The 23,041-nt window shown below is 39.0% G+C and overlaps 1 protein-coding gene across 1 annotated transcript in view; it reads right to left on the bottom strand.

Annotated features, from left to right (window-relative positions):
* cftr (CF transmembrane conductance regulator) overlaps nucleotides 1-23,041 on the bottom strand; it is a 115,132-nt gene that overhangs the window by 88,856 nt on the left and 3,235 nt on the right. Inside the window, exon 2 of the mRNA XM_008111173.3 lies at nucleotides 4,655-4,765. Coding sequence (XP_008109380.1) covers nucleotides 4,655-4,765 — 111 coding nt within the window. The remainder of the gene's footprint in view (nucleotides 1-4,654; nucleotides 4,766-23,041) is intronic.

Below are 23,041 nucleotides of genomic sequence, written 5' to 3' on the forward strand. Positions count from 1 at the left end.
ACTTCAATCAAAGCAGGTTCTTCACTTTGCTTTACATATTCTGCCAGGGCATGTTCTTCTTCTTTGACTGCTTGTTTTACTTGTAAGAGTCCTCTGCCCCCTGATCTTCTAGGCAGATAGAGCCGGTCAACATCACTGCGAGGGTGCAGTGAATGATGAATGGTCATGAGTTTTCTTGTTTTTCTGTCCAAATTGTCCAGTTCCGCCTGTGTCCCATTTATAATGCCAGCAGTATATCTTATGACAGGTATGGCCCAGGTGTTTATGGCCTTAATGGTGTTGCCTCCATTGAGCTTGCTTTTGAGAATTTTTCTGACCCTTTGTGTGTATTCTTTGCTGACCACAGTTTTCACATGTTCATGCTTGATGTTGTCCAGCTGTAATATGCCCAGATATTTATAGGCCTCTGGCTGGTGACACTTTATTGTTTGGCCATTGGGCATATTTATGCCATCATTTTCAATGATTTTTCCCTTCTTCAATGCCACTGTCGAACATTTGTCCAAACCAAACTCCATGTTGATATCAGTGCTAAAAATTCGGACAGTGTTGGTCAGAGACTGGATTTCAGTTTTCGTTTTCCCATATAGCTTCAGGTCATCCATGTACATCAAATGTGAAATTTTATGAGAATTCTTAGATATTTGGTAGCTGAGATTTGTTTTTTGTAAGATTGTTGACAGAGGGATCATGGCAATAATGAAAAGCAGAGGGGACAATGAATCTCCCTGGAAAATTCCTCTTCTGATGTTGACAAGTCCATAGCTTTCATTTTCAACAAACAGTTCAGTTTTCCAGTGCTCCATCATGTTTTCAATGAAGGTGCCAACGTTTTTACTAATCCTGATGGCGTCCAGGCACTTGATGATCCAGCTGTGTGGGAGTGAGTCAAAGGCCTTTTTGTAGTCAATCCACGTCATGTGAAGATTAGCTTTTCGGCTCTTACAGTTCTCCAGAATCATTTTGTCAATCAGTAACTGGTCTTTTGTGCCCCTACTTTTCCGTTTGTTGCCTTTCTGTTCATCTGGCAAGATGTTTTTTTCTTCAAGATAGTCTTGAATTCTGTCAGCTATGATGCCAGTCAGTAGTTTAAACATAGTGGGCAGACACGTTATTGGCCTGTAGTTTCCTGGTGCTGCTCCTTTTGTTGGATCCTTTTGTATCAGGTATGTTCTTCCAGTTGTTAGCCATTCACTGATACTTCCTTTCTGCAGCATCTCATTGAATTGTTGGGCCATTTTTCCATGTAAACTAATCAGATGTTTGAGCCAAAATCCATGAAGTTGATCACTACCAGGCGATGTCCAGTTCTTGACTTTTTGCACTCGTTTGCTGATCATTTCAGTTGTTATTTCCATCTGTTCCATTTTGTTCTGTGAGAATTTTCCTTCAAACTCCTTTATCCACCCAGCGTTTTTGCTGTAGTTTTTATTATTTTCCCAAAGTTCTTTCCAGAACTTCGTTGTTGCAGTTTTCTCTGGCTTTATGGTTACTGTGTCTGTTGTTTGGTTCAGGCTCTGGTAGAACCGTCTTTGGTCTGATTGAAACACTTGATTTTGTCTATACTGGATAATTCTGGCTTCATACCTTTCAATTTTTCTGGCTGTTGCTGTAATTTGTTCTTTCATGATTTCCAAAGCTTCTTCAATTTTTCTGGTGTTCAGCCAGTACTTTCGGATCAGGTATTGCCTGATTAGTATTATTATTATTATTATTATTATTATTATTATTATTATTATTATTTCATCCTTTTGAATCCTGGAATTTGTCACCTACTTAGTACTTCCTGAAATACAACATTAAAGCTCTCTTTCAGGAGAGTGCTCTAATGCTCTCTAACCAAGAATTCTAACAACGAGCATTGGGATTCCATTAGATGGAGCCATGATACTCAAAAAGAGCTTTAGACAATATAATCAAACAATGTGAATGCATTCTGTGTGACATATGTCAGAGTCCATCAGGGGAGAGGAGGTGGAGGTTAAGGGTTCAAACCTCCCCCAAAAGGGTTCAACCCCCCCCCCAAAAAACCTGGTTTACTCATGAATTTTAACTTGTTAACCAATTTATGAGTACACCAGGTTTTTTTTTTTAACTTAATATATTTCGGGGGGAAGGTTCAACTTTTAAACCCACCCACCCACCCCCCCCAGCTACAGCCCTGGAGTCCACCAAAGACAACCAAGAAATAGCAACCTAATGGAAAAAATTCTCCAAAGAAAGGTCCCTCCTTCAAATCCAATGTTTTCCAGAACTTGCTCATCCATACAAGTAATACATAATAACAAAGGGTAGTAAGAAATTATTTTTAGAGTTCCTTCATTTTCCCTTCACATAGGGAAGGAGAAGTTATCTGAAAAACTTCCTTATAGCAAATTACCTGACGTTAGCTATCTAATGTTCTTGAAATCTAGTCTAACTCTTCCTATCCTCTGATCCCATCAACCTCAGAGATTTGTTCTGGGACATGGAGCTGTGCTTCTAATCAAAGTAAGATAACATTCAACAACAAAAAGTAGTGAATGCTATATTCAAAATTAACCTATCCCCATTTCACAACCCTCAGGTCTCTTCTAAATTTCCCTATATCCCAGGATCTGATCCCAGATTATCTGCTTTAAACTGGGTTATATGAGTCTCCACTACCAGATAATTTGAGATAATAGTATTTGCTCAACAGAGGCCATTGTGTTAATAGAGGAAACACCAGAGGTGCCAAAACCAAAATCAAGCAGGATTATACAAACAAAATAATGTAGTCAAACTATATATAACATATAGAATGCTATAATAAAAACATTTACACAAAGCAAAACGTATACGACATATAGAATAATATCATCAAAACCAATATGTAATTCAACAGATATATCTGTTTCAACCAAAAGGTTCTTTGAAGTATAAAGAATATTTATAGCAACCAGTTATGAGAGTAAATCTTTATCTCACAAATGCTTTCAAAACTATATGCTATAAGCATTTTCATATACGTACTTTGAAGAAATTTCTATTGGTTATTTACTGTATGTCTTAATGAGAAAGAAGTCTGAGATACTGATTCACCAAAACAATCAATCAATTATGTTGAAGAACTAATGCTGCCATATACAGTAACTCAAGTGGGGTTCCATATAACTGCTATATAAAATTCAGACTTTCTTCTTCAAACTGGATTAAATGGCAGTGAAGACTCTGGGCCCTTCCGGACAGACCCAAAAGACGAGCCCAGCCTCGCTTTTACCAGACAATGCTTTAAGTCCCCTAGGGGAGATAGGGCGGCGTACAAATAAAGTTTTATTATTACAGTAGAGTCTCACTTATCCAAGCTAAACGGGCCGGCAGAAGCTTGGATAAGCGAATATCTTGGATAACAAGGAGGGATTAAGGAAAAGCCTATTAAACATCAAATTAGGTTATGATTTTACAAATTAAGCACCAAAACTTCATGTTATACAACACATTTGACAGAAAAAGTAGTTCAATATGCAGTAATGTTATGTTGTAATTAGTGTATTTACAAATTTAGGACCAAAATATCACGACATATTGACTACAAAAATGGCTTGGATTATCCAGAGGCTTGGATAAGCGAGGCTTGGATTAGTGAGACTCTACTGTATTAATAATAATAATGTTGTTGTTGTTGTTGTTGTTGTTGTTATATTGTTGTTGTTGTTGTTGTTGTTGTTGTGAATTAATGTGGAGTAAAATGGGTTTTACAAGTTTGCTCCACTTTAATTAAATACCTCATCAGATCCAGACCTTAATGAAAGATCCGGGTCTGAAGAGGTGTTGGGCCTTTGGGGATTGACTCCCGGTATTGCGTTCCATAATACTGGAGGTCAATCTCCACAACCATCTCACACTTTTGGGCTTCTAGAGCCCAAAGGTGTGAAAGGGTGCCCACCCCCTTCCCTCCAGCCCCCCATTTGGGCCCCAAAACTTACCAAAGAGGCTTGCTGGCACCTCAGTTCTCTCCCTATAATCCTTCTGGTATGAGAAAATGGCATATCAGGAGGTGGGGGGAGGAGGGATCCCCCCCCCCCCCCCAGCATCATTTTCTCATGCCAGGAGGACTGTAGGGAGAGGTTTACACTGCTGGCAAGCCTCTTCAGTAAGTTTTGGGGTCCAAAATGAGGAATGGAGGATGGCTAAATGCCATTCTGATTTGACTCAGGGTGGCATGTAGCCACCCCTTAGGGCAGTGCTTCTCAACCTGGGATCCCCAGATTATTTTGGCCTACAACTCCCAGAAATCCCAGCCAGTTTACCAGCTGCCCTAGGGAAAGTTTGGGTTGGGGGTGGGTACTAGAACCCATGCAGAAGTGGTTTATTTTAACCTATTTCTAAGTAGGTTTTAGCCATGTCTGGAAGGGTCCTCATATAACCCAGTTCAAATGAGCTAATGTGGATTATCTGATTTGATCATTCGGATTTTATGTCAGTGTTGATCCAGCCTGGGAATTCTTAAAATAGGACTTACACTCAAGTAAATAAATGCAATTATAACACACTTGGTAGAAATTACTAGATGAACCATATACCAATCAAAATATGCAGAATTGTGGTACATCTTGTTCTTAATTGTTTCTAAAACCCATTAAACTCTTGCTGCTGTTTCTCTTAGAATACATAGAATAACATCAATACATACCTTTCCAATTTTTCAGAAAGATTATCTGCAGAATCTGTGGCAGGGATCTGATAAATATCTGATAATTCTAGGCGCTGTCTGTAACCCTTTTTCAAAATTGGCTTAGTCCACCTAATAAACAATAATAAGTTTCTCAAATTAATCTTTAAAATATATAAAACACATATATTACAACAGACAAAAAAACTCTTCTATCACATAACCAGTTCTGTACCGCAAATCCTTTACTTTTTCAGAAAACAACTGTACCTCTGATGATGAATCAGAAAGTATCTTTGAAAGTGAGATAATGTTCAAAGATAGTATAGTATGGGAGATTTATTCCACAATGAAAGAAATGTCAAAATGCTGACGTCCTTAGTCTCATAATTCTTTGGATCTGAAACATACTTTTCTGCAGATTTTATATATAAAGCATAATATATGATGTACAGTTATGCAGCTAAAATGTTTGTGTAGATTATAATTTTTAAAGGATGAAAGGTGGTGAAAGGGCATGGTAGCTGATGACACTGTACAAACAAACAGGATATTCCATGTCCATCAAAGCCCTTACCTTTCCTATATCGGAAACATTGACAACATTTGGGTTGTTGTATGTCTTTCGGGCTGTCATTGACAACATTTATAAAACAAATTCAAGGAATGCATTATATTCACTGAAACTAATGCAACCTGGAGATAAAATAGGGATACACATGTGCATTATGGAGCTGTATTTCCCTATGCCTTTACCTCTCCATACACACACACCACACGGCTATTGTCATATCAGAGAATAAAGAGGATGTGTAGCTGGGGGCATTGCAATGAAATCCATAGGGACCTGTAGTGGTCCTTAGGAGGCCCGTCTGATGACATACTTGTAGCATATCTAAATGCAGGAAAATAGCTGAGCATGTCCACATCAACCATCTCACTCTCCCGTAACACCGAAATGGCCAAATTGGGGGAGCTTGTTGTATACAAAGGGGTTTTGGGGAGTAGAAATCGATCGTTACATGATCAAAATAGAATTTCATCTTCCACAAAGTCAGAAAAGCAAGTTGTAATGACATGTGGACTAAGTACTCCATTGTAATTTACTAACAGTGTACATAAGAGTAAGACCCCTTCCACACAGCCATATAAAATCCACATTAAACTGGATTATATGGCAGTGTGGACCCAGATAACCCAGTTCCAAGCAGATACTTTAGATTATTTTCCTTGATATTCTGGGTTATATGGCTGTTTGAAAGGGCCCTAAGACTTCCAGCAATACATTGGAAAGGGCATAAATCAGGGTGCTCAAACTTATTTTCACCAAGGGTCACATCATCCTCACAATTGTTTTCAAAAGGCCGCTGTTGATTGTAAGACTATATAAATGTAATATACAGCTGAATAAAACCCCATATTATCTGCTTTGAACTCGGATATATGGCAATGTAGACTCAGATAATCCAGTTCAAAGCAGATATTGTGGATTATTCTGCCTTGATAGCCTGGGCCATATGTCTGTGTGGAAGGGCCTTATGTTGTCCTGGCATTTAAAGCCTCATGGGCTACATAAAATGATGTGGTGAGCTAAAATTGACCAGTGGGCCTTGCACTTTACACATGTGGCATAAATCATCCCTGCCTATTTGAGGATAGCAATATATATTGTCGGAGACCTTGCACAGAGCCATATAACCCAGAATGTCAAGGCAGATAATCCACAATATCTGATTTGAACTGGTTTATCTGAGTACACACTGCCATTTAATCCAGTTCAATGTGTATTTTACACAGCTGTGTGGAAGGGGCCTAGCACTATTATCCAATAAATTTTTATTGTTGATCATTGTTTCCCTTTTATTGCAAGAATCTAACTAGGTTTTTGCCAGCTCAAATAAGAAACAAGTTACAAAGTGATTCCTACATCTATCTACAAATTGACAGTGTGACTTCTATACTGCCAGATAATCTACATTATCTGATTTGAACTGGATTATATGAGTCTACACTGCCAGATAATCCAGTTCAAAGCAGATAATTTGGATTTTATATGGCAATGTAGGAGGGACCTAGGGGTTTTTTTTTGGATCATCACTAGCCTGCATTATAGGTGTTTGTGGTGGCTGAATAATTCTGGGAGCTATAGAACGAAATACTACCATTCCCATTATCTTTCCTAATCTATGAAATGTTTCCAGATAGTGTGGGATATAACTAAAGTTTTGTTGTTGTTGTTGTATTGATTACAACAGTAAGGACTTCATCACATTGAGGTAGAGAAACATTTTCTCTGTGCTGCTGGAAGGCTGCCAGCACAAAGTCAGCCAGAGCCTATCAGATGACGCAGGGTTACTTCTGGCGGGGCTCCGTGTCAGCAGTGTCCTGGCAACACAAAGAAACGGAGCCCATAGGAGTCAGGTGTACACCCAATTCCTTATAGAAGAAGCGGAAAAGAAAGCAGGAGGAAACCATGGACAGCACAGAAACATCATAAGAAGAGATCCCACGACCCACAATGGTAAGGGAACAAAGCGTTACACTGCCCCACAGTTTCACCCACAGTTCCCCGCTGTCCTCCAGCTTCTCGGCCTCAAAATGATGAAGTCCTCAGACTCTAATTTCTGTTTCTTTACTCTTGCACCGCTGGCATATTCATTTGTCAAAGACCACATATATACAGTACTAAGTAGAGCTGGCCTATAATGCGTTAAATTAACACATGTCTCCAAATTACTGGCTGGCATTTAAAGGAACTCTTTCATGGAAAAAAATTAGTGCCGTCAAAGCACTAAGGACGTTATTATGGGCACAAGCTCAGAAAACCCAACAGGGAACAAGAGTGTTACATAGTTAAAAGAAGGAAAACAAGTTCCACCTCTTCTTTTCATTGCCTGGTAACAAAATACATCTCGTAAGAATGATACAAGGCTCCTACGCTCGCCAGATATTGTCTTAACTTTTCTCTTATTTGTTCTACAGCTATGATTTTTTCCCTCAAAATATTTCCTTCCTTTATTTCTGCCTGTTCCACGTTTTCTCAATCTCCATCCAAAACAACATGGGGCCCTTCTACACAGCCATATAACCTAGAACATCAAGGCAGATAATCCACAATATGGGATTATCAGAGTCCACACTGCCATATAATCCAGTTCAATGTAGATTTTATACAGCTGTGTGGAAAGGGCCATGGATGCTAGAATGAGGCAGAAACCCAAACCTTCTTCCGGGGATGTGGAGGAGTGATGACCCCCCCCCCTTTGAAATTATCAGGCAAAATTGAACCATTAAGACTACTTTGTAGGGCCCTTCCACACAGCCATATAACCCAGAATATCAACAATATCTTCTTTGAACTGGATTATCTGAGATTATCTGAGACCCCTTCCACACAGCTGTATAAAATCCACATTGAATTGGATTATATGGCAGAGTAGACTCAGATAACACAATTCAAAGCAGATATTGTGGATCATCTGCCTTGATATTCTGGGTTATATGTCTTTGTGGAAGGGCCCTTAGTAGAATCATTGTGTCTGTTCCCTGAGGCAACTAGACTCCTAAAAACGTTAGTCAAAAAGCATTTCCCATTTTAATCAATTTCCTATGGCAAGGAAAAAAATCAGATATGGTAAATTATTTGTTATTAACTGCCACCAAATTGGCTTCAGTTCATGAATGGGAGACCTCCAAAGCCCTTCCAGACAGGCCCTATATCCCAGGATCTGATCCCAGGTTTTCTGTTTATCCCAAATTATCTGGCAGTGGGGACTCATATAATTCATTTTAATGCATTAAATATGGGATCAGATCCTGGGATAAAGGGCCTGTCTGGAAAGGCCTCAAGATGTTCTGTCATGAACCAACCTTCATAGGTCCTACAAGCTCAAGAATATAAGTTTCTTGATTGAGTCTTTAATATCACCTTTAATGAAGGCTTCCTCTTTTTCTCCCACTTTATTAAGCATGATAATCTGTACTAATGCTTCATTTCATCTCACAATAGCCTCCGCTTGGTCAATTTGGTCTTCTAGGAAGGATTTGGGCTTGCTTTGCTGTAGGACCCATTTAGTGATAATTTTGGTGTCTGTAAAACCCTCCTCCAGTACCACATTTCAATCAGCTCATAATGCATAATTAATATATACTTTGCACAATGGAGAATGCATCGTCAACACATTATTTGACACACAGAACTCTAAAGCTTCCTAAGGGTAAAATTCCAAATGTATGACTGAATGAAAAAGGCTATACTAGCCAACTATTTTACATAGAAGAATACAAGATGCTACTGGGAATTCCGATTGCCCACAGCCTCTTAAGCACTGTGTTACAAATGGCTACTAAATCTATCATAAAGATCAGATGTTGTACAGGCTAATCTATGCACTAAACCACTGCTACAAAAATACAAGGATGCATTATATTATTCTTTCAGTTGTCAATTATTATCTGACAATGAAAAGCTTTAGCTGTATTCAGACAGGTTAAGCCGTTTATAAAGAAGAATCAATGTTCTGCTTAAAGCTCTAGGAACTCAACAGCTAAGTGTTATAAGAAGTATTTGTGGAAAAGCCTAAGCAAGGAATCTGTGTTTAGTTTTATTTGTTTGGTGGCCATTAAATAATGCTATATACCAGTGTAATTTTGTTTTCTTTTTACTATTTGTTGATAATTCAGATCTACATTCTAAGCTTATAGTCTTGACTGTACATGCTAAAAAGTATTTTGCACCCAAGAAAAATTGTAATATAATTGATTTCACAATACAAAAAATATGGCAAACAAGGAAGAATATTTCATAAAGTGTCATACAACTTGTAATACATAAATCCTTCTGCTTTTATATTGGATTCAATGAGCCAGTACTCCGATTTTATGTCATTATCCAATATCTGCATTTTCTAAAATGACCATCAGAAGCATTTGTTATATGCATGCAGATGTTAGCTGTAAAAAGGAATTCCATCTACAAATCTGCAAAGCAAAATTATTGTCTGTTGCTATCTTTGGTTAATTCAATTATTAAATGTTAGGATTAATACATTAAAAATTTTGCCAAAATAATTGCAAGTAGTCTCTGAATGACCTTGGGCAAGTTTTCACTGTTTCAAGGTCTGTACTTTACAAATCTGATTCTAAGTAGAACAGGTATACGCTACATTAGATTTCTGGGCACATTACATTAAGCTATATATATATATAAAGTCTCTCTCTCTCTCTCTCTCTCTCTCTCTATATATATATATATATATATATATATATATATACACCAGATCTTAAACCGATGGGAGTTGCACCCTATCAGCTATACAATAGTATAAAATCTACTATTATTTGAGTATGGATTTTCTAATGTGGCCATTCAGAGCGGAGCACAACATATATAAAGCAAGCACTCCATGCCGAGACATAAAATAATTATAAATATACACAAACATTAAAATCAGTTATATCTAATTTAGATACATTTCATCTACAAGTAATCTCATCGAAAACAGTGAGGCATTAAACTAGTTTCCTGCTATTCATAAAATTTGCAGCTTTTACAGTAGAACCCTTTGCTCATGGAAACATCATAAGGCAAGTTATGTTATGCAGAAATAACTGAAAAATACCGTATTTACCCCATTCTAATGCTCAGCTTTTTTTTTTTTTTACTAAATTACCTTTCCAATATTAGGGTACACATTAGATTCACGTAATATGGTAAATACTTTTTGGGGTTTCAGGGTTTTGAAAACTGAGGTGCGCATTAGATTTGATGGTGCATTAGTCTTGAGTAAATATGGTAGTTTCTGTAATCTTATAGTCAAAGGCTTGCCAATCTCAGAGGAAACTGAGAATGAGGAACTACAAACAAGGAAATACTCCTGCTCAAAATGATTACCACATACATTTTAGCACATATTGTGGAATCAACTAGGATATGTTACTACAGAGTTTTGAAAAAATTCCAAGTGCTGTGTTTACCTATAAATGTTGGGGGCTAAAATCTTATGGATAATTCAAAGTCCCAGTTGAAGGAATTCAGCTTGTTAGTTGGGTTTATTCTAAAAGAGCTAATGACAAAATATAGTTCACAGGGCTGATTTTTAAACCTCCAATTAGAATTTGTAGGAATTTAAAATAATAGGAGTTTTCTATGTCTATTTTAATGTATTTGCATAAAATATTTGCGAGATCTTATTTGTAAGATCTCACAAATATTTTATGCAAATACATTAAAAGTACAATTATTCAAGCAAAAGGCAAAGAACATATGAGGTTACCTTATTATCAGGCGTGTCCAAAGTCTGACCAGGGCGCCAAATGCGGCGCCTGATCAAATTTCCACTGGCCCTCTCTCTTCAGACCTCCTTCCCTCCCTCTCTTACACAGTGGTCCATGCCTTAATTACATCCAAACTGGATTACTGCAATGCACTCTATGTGCAGCTGTCTTTGTAACCAGATCGGAAATTACAACTGGTGCAAAGATTGGAAGTCAGATTACTAACTGGGGCTACCTATAGGGATGATACCATGCCCCTATTGGCTGCCAATAAGTTTCCGGTCCCAATTCAAAATGCATGTTATCACCTACAAAACCCTACACAGTTTGGGTCCAGCTTATCTTCATGACCACATCTCCCCCTATGAACTGGCGCAGGCTCTAAGATCTGCCGGGGAAGCCCTTCTATCGGTCCGACCTCGGTCTCAAGCGCAGTTGGTGGGGATGAGGGAGAGGGCCTTCTCGGTAGTGGCCCCCAACTTTGGAATGCCCTCCCCAAGGAACTTAGGCAAGCCTCACACTACAGCACTTTCGGAAAAAGCTAAAAACATGGTTTTTTTTTCAGCAGGCCTTTGACAATGTTTAAGATAGTAGCCAGATTGCCCATTACTTTAGCACCTTATATCTATTCTCTGATGGGTATACAGATACTAAATGAATTTTTTAATCAAAGGCTATAGCCATATTTTACCAACTGTATTAATAGAGCTTGCTTTTGTTAATTTTATATGTCTGATTTTATATAAATTTTATATCTTGATGTATTGCATTTTATATGTTGTATGGCACCATTGTGTGCTATTTGTGAGCCGCCCTAAGTCCCTATGGGAGATGGTGGTGGGGTATAAATAAAGTTGTTATTATTATTATTATTATTATTATTATTATTATTATTATTTCTTTCCTTTGCTTCTTTCATTCCTCCTTTCTTTCCTCCCTTCCTTGACTCCCTTTCCTTTCTTGACTTGCTTCCTCTCTTTGTTCATTTCTTCCTTCCTTCTTGGGGATCAGGGCCCCAGAGAAAATGGGCTCCTTGGGAGGAGAGAAAGAGAGATGGTGGCCTCTTGCATCCCTAAACCCCAATTAAGTATTGCCTTCCCCTTGGGTGGTTCCAGACTCAGGCATCCTGTCCCAGTAGCCCCTTGTCTCTCTCTCTCTCTCCTCTCCCACAACTTTTTCTTTATTTCTTTGCAAAGGAAGGCTCCCCAATTGCCCTGGAGGCCAAGCGCCAGCGTGAATATTCCAAAAAGGCTGCCCTCTGCTGTGACTCCTCCCTTGGGAAGAAAAGGGGAGAGCCAGGTGACAACTATAATCCCACCACAACCAAAGCCCTCTTGACAGATGGCCATGCCTCTTCTGCCAAAAAACCTGGCAGATCTTAGGCTCCACCAGACTCTGAACCAGCATATGCCACTGTCTGAAGTGACTTGAAGGCACACAACAACACCAATCCTAATTAGCTTGACTTTCTCATCAGCCAAAAGTAGGCCCACACTTCCCATTGAAAATTGTTATTCGTTTTATCTATTGTATTGTTCTTTCATTTTTTTTAACTACAATTAAGACATATGCAAGCGTGCATAGGAATGTGTTCATGTTTTTGTTCTCCCACCAGTGAAATCACAAGGCAACACAACCATGTGGGTTAATTTTATTATATGTTACCAATCAATATCTGTGTGATCTACCAAAGAAGTTTAAGGCCACGAACATAAATTTGAACTTGCCCTTGATCTTGAACTTGAACTTACACTTGAATTTGTTATGTAATAAAATTGAGGCAGTGACCCTTGAAGACCAACTCATCCCCCAACAATGGCGAGACACCACAGGCCCCGTACACAATCCACATGTTGCGCTTGATGAGACTGTACTGGTAATCAGGTGTACTATCTAGCTTCACGTTTGTGAGGGCTCATTTTACCGCCACTGATTAGGGGCAAGCGTCTGCTTAGTCGCTATCTCCCACTAAGTTTCCAAAGTCTCACTGCTAGGGGCGGGAAAGGGAATTTTCAAACTATAGTCTGGCCCTCCAACATGCTGAGGGACCATGAACTGGCCCTTGGTTTAAAAGGTTTGGACACTGCTGCCTTATATAAACATAAATAGCACTGCAGAAGATAATAACATATCAGACACTTAGGTCCCATGAAAATCAATGCAAAATGTTAAATTTTTCAGGGATATTGGTATGAATGATTTGGTCTGAATCCCAGTTCCATTAGAAAAGTATAAAAGAACAAACTAAATTAAACATTTGTTATGAGTTATAATTCCTAAGAACTATGAAATCATTCCTATTGTGTTTAGAATTTAGAAGCATTGCATTGCTAAATTATCAAAGGGCTCTCCTGCCAGTATTCCTTTCCATTTGCAGCTATATCCAATACAGGACCATGAAGATACTTGAACTAAAAGATTTACACTCTTTCACGTGCAGCAACAGTTTCAGACTATCCTAGTCTATTATCTATTGGGCTGGTTGTATCCAGCCTAACCCACAGCTCATCTGTGATGGACAAAAACTTGTTTAATATAAACAGAGAATGGGGAGTCTGTTTCACCCCAGAACCGTTTCCCTAAACGTGGTATGTTTAAGCTATGAATCAGATATAGCAAGTGGAAAAATTGGCTGCCAACTACTTGAGATCAATGATACGACCAAAATATTCTAGTCTCCTAAATTTATTTTGTACATTGTACATAATGTCGTCATTTTTTAAAATAGAAAAAAGGAAAGTGTATACATGAAAACAACTAACCCATACACAAGTGCGGTTTTGGTTTCATGCAGTGTAATGTTTATTACGTAAATTCTTTATTTATGTTTTTTGGGAGGAAATGTTCACATGTATTGTTAATTGGTGGTGCATCTTTGAAAAGTTAAGAAAAGAGGATCTGTAGCATGTAAACATTTCCTTCTCATTCATTCATATTGACCTTTCCCATGAAATAAGGATAGGCAAAGTCAGCCAACAGGAAAAATAGGGCTCCTAAGGCTGTTTTTATGATAAACCTTATGGTGAATCTTTTTAAATTAAAAAAACCTTGCTTTTTCTTCTTCCAAGTGCAGTGTTTTTAATGCCAAAATGAGTGCCCCACAATTCCTTGTCGTGCAAGAATTTGTCAAAATACAGAAAGGAATTACATGCATCTATTCTAGAGATTGCTGGGCACAAACTTACAATTTTATTTTTAGTGAAAGACTTAGAAAGATCCACTTTTCTATAGAGAGATATTAGGGTGGATAGAGAGAATGGTGAATAGAAAGGCTTGGGTTTCCTCCACACCCCCAAAAAAGTTCCAGATAGGTGTGGACTACAGTAGATCTCAGGAGCAGCAATTGGTACCTGGATGATTGAAAGTTTATACTTTGTGAGACAGAAATTGAACTTTTTTCTTTTTCTTTCTGAGCTATGCAAAGAACGTCCAGGTTTTTACCCTCCTTGCTGCAATGGTTCTCATCCTGTGGGTCCCCTGGTGTTTTGGCCTACAACTCCCAGAAATCCCAGCCAGTTTACCAGCTGTTAGGATTTCTGGAAGTTGAAGGCCAAAACATCTGGGGACCCACAGGTTGAGAACCACTGCTTTATAGTTTGATGGCCCCAATAGTGGCCAATGCAAGATTGGTAGCTGTTTTTTGCTTGAGATGCCCACATGCCCATATTGAGAGAGCATAAAATGATATGATCAAGGAAAGCCATGCCCTTCTGACCAGAGAAGTCAGGAAAAGTCAGATGTCCATTCCTGATTGGCCAAAATGGTCATGAAATGATGATGATAGCTGGTAGAGATAAGGACAATTATAAAAACCATTGTACTCATGTCAACCAGCATCCCTCCTATACAAGATAGGTTGGCAACCCATGCTTATGCGCTGTGGTTTTTTGTTGTTGTTGTTGTTTTGTTTTTTTGTTTTTGCTTTTCTGTAAGCCTAAAATAAACCTTACTCTTGCTCCAAGAAACTTCTGGTCATTTTTGACTATCATCCTGACCTGAGATATTACAGAAAAAGTTGTCATATTTTGGATACCTGATTTACTACACTAATGCCTCTTAACTACAGGTGTCTAAACTTTATTATTTTAGATGCTTGACTTATGATCTCATCACATAGGGTAATTTCAGCATCCTAGGATGCTTCTGCCCCTGTTGAACCACAGAGCCCATGCTGCCCATCACATGACATAGCCTCACTTCTGGCAGGGCTTCGTGGGACAAAAGCATTCTAGGACACTGTACCACCAACACGGGAGCCTCCCTGTGTTCCATTAGGAATAACAGGACTATCGTGTCGAGAAGCCACATGGCAACACTTTCTCCACATGTGATGGGAAAGCGTCAGCTGCTGGTGAGGTGGAGCGCAGGGCACCAGGATTGCCCCGCTGCCCCCTGATTTGCCACAGGAGCTGGCAAATCAGCCCAGAGGATTGATGAGGTTCTTACTGTAATAGTGTCTGTCAACTTTCTAAAACTACCCAACCCCAGAAAAACCCACACTATTTCCCTGGTTAGTCTTATTGCTTTGAGGATGAAGGCAAAGCCACTGCACTTCTTTTGAAAGAGGTAAATCACAGTATTCTTAGGTTCTAAGGTTCAGGCAGTCTTTAGGAACAGAATAGCATATGGCATGAGGAAATGATTAAAATAAGAAGGAACTATTGAAAATCAAGGGCCATGACATTCCATGTGAAAAAGGAAGTAACTTTTGCTTTAATAAGCAATGGTTTTGGGGTCATGAAACCAGTTCTATGAGGGAGGGCGCACAATTTATTGAATTTCTGATACATATGCTGAAGCAGACAGCCATCACCTTAGAAAAAGCATTTTGTGTTCTCTCCTTTTGTATTCCATCACAAAGGAGGGGAGTGACTTATCCTAAAAAGCAAAAACAGCAAGTACCATTTGTAAAATTGACTTTTTAAGTTTTTATACTAAATATTTTAATATATACTAAGCAATTAATATGGTATGTTTGTCAACTAAAGTTAGAATCCTCATATAATGTCTCAGGACATAAGGCAACTAGAAAGAACCTATGTACCTTTAGAATACTATGGGACCATTCCCTTGAACTAGAGAGACAAAATCTCCACAATAATCCCAATAAATACTACACACACACACACACACACACAATATGAAACACACATCCATGTTCATATGTAGTCTCAGCCCTAAATAAAACCATTGCATTATTCTCTGAATTCCTCTTTTGAAAATGCAGCTTCGACTGTTATGTATGTCAAAAAGTAATAGAGTTATGATTGAATTACAATGTATGTAATTCAGCATCCCTACAGATTTGAACTGAGGTTATGGCTTCATTGCATCTAAGTTCCTACACTAAAGATACATGATTGATCTACAAATGTGGAGTTACGCATTTATTGAACTATGTATCCCTTTGTGTTGAATTGTAGTGTTGCACCATTGAACGCACAACCTCATATGCAACCAAAAGTATGCCAAACAGCCAATAGCACCACATGCACAACTTCACTTTTCCACAAATCACAGCTGAATGTCAAAATATTTCAGCTACTCCCATAAGGAATTTCCACATACATAGAAAACATTCATAATACCAGCCTATATGGACAGTGTTCATAATACAGTTGTAACTGTCAATACTTTCTTCATTTAATTTTCCCCAGTTTCATTTTCACAATCCATTCTTAATCATTTATATAATTTTGGAAGAAGATAGCATTCAAAGACATAGCCATGTTAGATTGTTTCCGTATTAAAAGAGATTTTTTAAAAAAGTCCTGTAGCCCCTTAGACTCAGAAAAGGATATATTTGATAACTTGAACTGGAGTCCATGAAACTGGAGTCCATTATCATATTACAAATTGATAATGGTGATGACGGTCTTGATATACAGTACTGAGACTCAAAGCAACATTAATAATAATAATAATAATAATAATAATAATAATAATAATAATAATAATAATAATATATTTTTGTATCCTGTCTCCATCTCCCCGAAGGGACTCAGGGTGTCTCACATGGGGACAAGCCCAATCAACATAGATTAAAACATAGATCAGTAAAATTAACAACATTATAACCTCATAAAACAACATAACACATCAACAGCAATTTAAAACCTTATACTTATACAAAGATATCCATCCTCTATCTATCTCCAGTGGGGATTGTTGTAATTAGAGGGGGGGAAATCAAGCTATTTTAACTCTATTAGTCTGTGGGATACCACAGGGCTCTTTGTTGCTTTTAGTGATGTTATTGTGTATATTCCTGACAGTAGAGAAGATGTGAAAGAGATGCTGTATATCCAAAAGTGCATGTGTGGCTAAGAGTATTTTTAGTCTCTCTACACCTAATTCAATAGCTGTTTCCCAAACATAGTGATAAGGGTTTCTTGTTCAGTTTCATCACATCTTGGTTTTGGAGTTTGCACTGTTCCTTTTTATTCTCTGTATTATTCAGGACCTGTTAGTTCAGTGGTTCTCAACCTTCCTAATGCCGAGACCCCTTAATACAGTTCCTCATGTTGTGGTGACCCCCAACCATAAAATGATTTTCATTGTTACTTCATAACTGTAAATTTGCCACTGTTATGAATCATAATGTAAATATGTGATATGCAGTATGTATTTTCATTCACTGGACTAAATTTGGCACAAATACTCGATACGCCCAAATTTGAATACTGGTGGGGTTGGGGGGGATTGATTTTGCCATTTGGGAATTGCAGTTGTTGGGATTTATAGTTAACCTACAATCAAAGAGCATTCTGAACCCACACAGAACCCCCATGACCAGCATAATGGGGGATCTGGGAAGAATTTATAGTGATTTAGGGGAGATGTAGTTTACCTACATCTGGAGAGTACTGTGAACCCAAACAATGATGGATCTGGATCAAATCTGGCACAAATTTGGGAGGATTCGCCATCTGTTTCCAAAAAGGAAGAGAAGGACTGGCGGAAAGATCTTCAGCTTTCTCTGCAAAAGGGGTTCCTAAGATCATCAGAAATATGTTTTTTCTGATGGTCTTTGGTGACCCCTCTGACACCTCCTCACAATCCCCTCAGGCATCCCGACCCCCAGGTTGAGAAGCACTGTGTTAGCTGAACCTATTCAAGATTTTGAAGTGGACCATCACCACTGTATAGGTAATGTGGAACACTTTTTCTATCAATCCATTCTACTGCAACAAAGCCCTGTGACACTTTCAAGATTAACCGTATTTATAATTTCATATAGTTTCATGAACCATGTTGCACTTTGTCCATTGGGTCTGATGGAAAGAACTGTAGACCACAAGATGTAGCACCTGTTTCTCTCTTCAGATTCAAGTATAGTTTTCTACAGGCTACACCAGTATCTAGTTATAGTAATGGACCGAACAAGGACTGAAGCTCAGTCCAAATGATATGGTGGCACTGTTCCCTGCTAGTAATAATAATAATAATAATAACAACTTTATTCTTATACCCCGCCCCATCTCCCCGAAGGGACTCGAGGCGGCTTACATGGGGCCATGCCCGGACATAACAGCACAAAATCAAAATCAAAACAACAAGCAAATCAACCAACAATAAAACATCAACACGGATAAAAACAGTCATAAAAGGTCAATATACAAAATAAAATGTTAAAATCATGAGTTGGATCCAAAGTTTCTTGGTCTGGACCGGTGGTTCTCAACCTGTGGGTCCCCGGGTGTTTTGGCCTACAACTCCCAGTTTACCAGCTGTTAGTATTTCTGTGAGTTGAAGGCCAAAACATCTGGGGGCCCACAGGTTGAGAACCACTGGTCTGTATGATGTAGATTTACTTTACTTTGGAAGGATTCCGCCATGTTTGTAATTTGGAAATATTCCTAGAACACAAACTGTAATAAGAGTTTCAGGTGACCTCTGTTTTACCAGCTTAGGCTGGTATCTCACCCTCAGCCTTATCTGGAAGTTGATCCATGATTTAATAACTTTCTGTTGAGATTACTGCCATATGTTGAATACAGGACTGCCTTTGCTGCAAAATATGGCTGTTCAAAGATATTGTTCCTAGCTTTGAGGGGTCTGTGTGTGATTTGTAGTACTGGATTTCATCTAAAGGGATCCTCATGTCTTGGGACCTTAGCACCGAATGGAAAACTCCCTCCCTTTTATGCCTACTTGTGCCTTCATTGAGTACTTCTTTGTCTTCTTCTCTAAATGGATGTTAGAGAAAGGTCCTTTTCTGTAGCAGCCCCTGGTTATGAAATGTCCTTCCCAGGGGAAATATGCCTAATGCCAACACTATTGCAATTCAAGACTTTCTGCATCTTTGTTATTTTAATTGTGATTATATATTACTATTATGACTGTTTTATTTATTCTCTGGTTTCAGCTTCCATTTTTGTATGTTACAATTTTTTGCATTATATGTTCATGAGGCTGGGTTTTGTACTTGGGGTTATGTTATTCACTGATCATGCACTTTGGCCTTTTCTGTGCACGTGTAGGTATGGTTGTTCATGAACAGAAGTAAACAGTTGGATGTTTTTCCCTTTTTTTCAATGCATGCTTGTGTGTGGAATAATGATCCTAATCTCTAATTGTGTGAGCACAGAACTGGGGATGATAGTTGTTTTGAGTTAATAAAGATTGTTATCATATAAATGTGCCCTTAAGTCACATCATGTACCTTGCATTAGCATTACCAGGAATTGCTACCCTTTAACTTGGCACGTGTGGACCAATTGGTTCCTCGGTGTGTCTGGAAGGTAAAACCAGTCCAGAAGTTGCTTGTCTCCTGGTATTTACACACAAGCAGGAAACAAATTGCTTGGAAAGGGCAGCTATTAAAACCTGAAAATAGCTAAGGACATCAAAAGAGTCCAGTTGTCAAACCAGAGGCCTTTCTATTCCAGCATCCTCAGAGCCCAACCACATCTCTTCAGAAAGTACAGCCATAGCTCTTGAGGCAACAGGTTGCTTCTCCCACTGTGTGCTCTCCAGGAACTATTATTTGCTGACACGTCGATTCCATACACCATGGCCTATAAATAGAGCTTTCCTGAATTATGATATCTTATCAAGAATCCATCACTTTTGGACTACAAATTCCATAATCTTCCAGCAGGAATGGCCAGAATTCATGCCAGTTGGCATTTCTGAATCTTGCAAGAGAACATTTACCCCAAGTTCTGAATGTATCCACTTTTAAAGCTATCTTGTGACCTTTACCACATTTTGTGTCAGTGAATTCTACAAATGAACACAATGATATAGCTTTAGTTTATCAAGCCTGTCTTGAACACACTGCCAATCAATTTCACTGCATGACCCTGAGTTTTAGTGTTATGACAGTGAGAGAAATACTTCTCCTTTCCTCCATACCATGAAGGACAAAAGATTCAGGTTATCTCCCTATCATATGACAGAGTTCTGCCCAAAGTATTTTGGCATTGATAAAGGGTTGGAAATCAGATGGTTCTCCAGATGTCGTTGGAGTACAACTCCATGCAGAAAAAGGCTGAGAGTTACAGACAAGGTGTAAAGCAGGGGTTTCCAAACAATGGCCAACATGCCGGATGTCGCTCTCCAAGGTCATTTACCTGGCCCACACCCTAAACCTTAGACTTAGGGTCAACCTAAGCCTGAAACAATCCTAATTAACTTGATTATCTCATCAGCCAAAAACAGCCCCACATAGATGTAGGCGAAACGTCAAGAGAGAATGCTTCTGGAACATGGCCATACAGCCCAGAAAACTCACAACAACCCAGTGATTCCAGCCCATGAAAACCTTCGACAACACATTGCTGAAACTCCCTTCAATCTAGAGAGCAATATGTACAGTAGTTAGAAGTGCTGTTCATGAATTCAGGGTAACTTACTCCTATGTAAGTAAGCAAATAATGTTTCACAGACAGTCTTTATTATTCCTACAATAGCTTTCTTAACATTTCTCAATGCTAAATTATTTAGTATACTTCTGACTGAAAATTCCTGAGAAGGCTCAACTACATGGGAATCTTGATAGTACAATCTTTGTACAGTCATTCAAGGGAGCTCATCCCCCAATCCTAGTCTGGAGACGGACGAATCAAGCCTGTCCTGCCGGGTATGTTTGAAGAGTCCGTAGAACCTTCAGCATTGATGGACACATGATTCCTACCTCTATTTTAAAACAGAATTCACACACAGGATACTCAGGGAACGTCATGTAAGACCATGATCTGAGAGCCACTTTTCTGGAATTACGCCACCTTTGAGTTGACATGATGGGAGAACACGTGAAAGCCCCTTTCTTCTTTGCCTTGATGTCTCAGTGTCATCTACACTGTAGAAATAGCATGGTTTGACATCACTTCAACTGCCATGGTTCAGTTCTTTGGGATCATGGGAGTTGTCATTTCACAAGGTCTTTAGCCTTTTCTGTCAAAGGGACCAATGCCTCATCCAACTTCAATTGCCAGATTTCCATTGAGCCATAGCAATTAAAGCCATGGACCACTAGTGGTTCCCAAGAACTAAAATATGGCCCGCAACCTCACTGTTACTACACTGTTGCAACAAGAGCGACTAGTCTTGTGAAACCCTCTTATAGTGCCAAGGCAACGGTGATGTTGAGAGGGAGAGGCTGACTATCCACAAAAGACACAGCAACAAGCCTCCTGACTGCTGCTTCTCCACTGCCTTCCTCCCCCTGAGTGGAGCCCTTCCATATGGCACCTGGAAGCAGGGGTGCCTTGTGTCTTTATTTTTAGGCTTGTTCCTGAGGTTATATGGGGTGCTGATTCAGAAAATTGCTTTGGGTAGACCACATCACTCTAGATTATTAAATATAGTTTTCTGTGGGCAAACAGATGGCAACTACTGGATGGCATATGTTCTGTATCAGAAACTAGAACTGATGTCGTCTATCCAATGCAGTTTTCTGAATCAGCACCCCAAATAACAAAACATAATCTAAAGTTGAACAAAAACTGATTCGTAACCCTTTTGGTACTAATGTTGGAGAGCGGTCCCTGGTCAAAGTGGTCCCTGGTCAAAAAAAGGTTGGGAACCACTGAGTTAAAGTGATGCCAAACTGCATCAATTCTAAAGTGCATATGCACTCTGAGAAATAAATAAAATGAAATATAAATTGTACTAAAAACCTATGATGAACAAAAGAAGCACTGGCTGCAGCCCCTCTTACAGCTTTCTTAAAATTATAAAATCATGGAGTTGGAAGAGACCACAGGGGACATATAGTCTAATGTCCTGCCATGCAGGAACACAGAATCAAAGTGCCCTTAACCGATAACTACCCAGTCTCTGCTTAAAAACCTCCAGAGAAGGAGACTCCACCATGCTCCAAGGCATTATATTCCACTGCCAAACAGCTTTTACCATCAGAACATTCTTCCTTATGTTTTGGTGGATTTACCCCTGTAATTTGAATCCTAGAACTGTTGCACACTGCCCTTATAATTCAGGACCTGATCCCAGATTATCTGCTTATCCTAGATTGTTTAGCAGTGCAGGCTCATATTCAAGTTTAAAACAGATAATCTGGGATCAGATCCTCAAATATGAAGCAGTGTGGAAGGGCCCCTAGTCTCAAGAGCATCAGAAAACAAGCTTGCCCGCTCCTCAATGTGATATCCTTTCAAATATTTAAACATAGCTCTCATGTCCTCTCTCTGCCTTCTTTTCTCTGAGCTAAACATATCCAGCTCCCTAAGACATTCCTTATAGGGCTTGGCTTCCAAAACTTTGGTCATTTTGGTCGCCCTTCTCTGGACACATTTTAGCTTTCAACATCCTTCTTGAAATGTGGTGCTCAGAACTGGACACAGTATTCCAGGTGAGGTCTGACCAAAGCAGAATAGCATGGGACTATGACTTCTTTCGATCTAGACACTATACTCCTATTGAGGCAGCCTAGAATTGCATTGGCTTTTGTAGCTGTCACATTACACTGCTGACTCGTGTTCAGCTGGTAGTCTGCTAAGGGTGGGTCTACATTGCCATTTCATGCCGTTTCAGAATGCAGATTAGCTGTACTGAACTTTAGACTCATAAAATCCGAAACTGCATTATATGGCAGCACAGATCCAGTCTAAGACTCCTAGATCCCTTTTGCATGAACTGTTTTCAAGCTAGGTGTTGCTGATCCTG

Source organism: Anolis carolinensis, chromosome 5, assembly GCF_035594765.1.
Source record: "Anolis carolinensis isolate JA03-04 chromosome 5, rAnoCar3.1.pri, whole genome shotgun sequence".
NCBI lineage: Eukaryota > Metazoa > Chordata > Lepidosauria > Squamata > Dactyloidae > Anolis > Anolis carolinensis.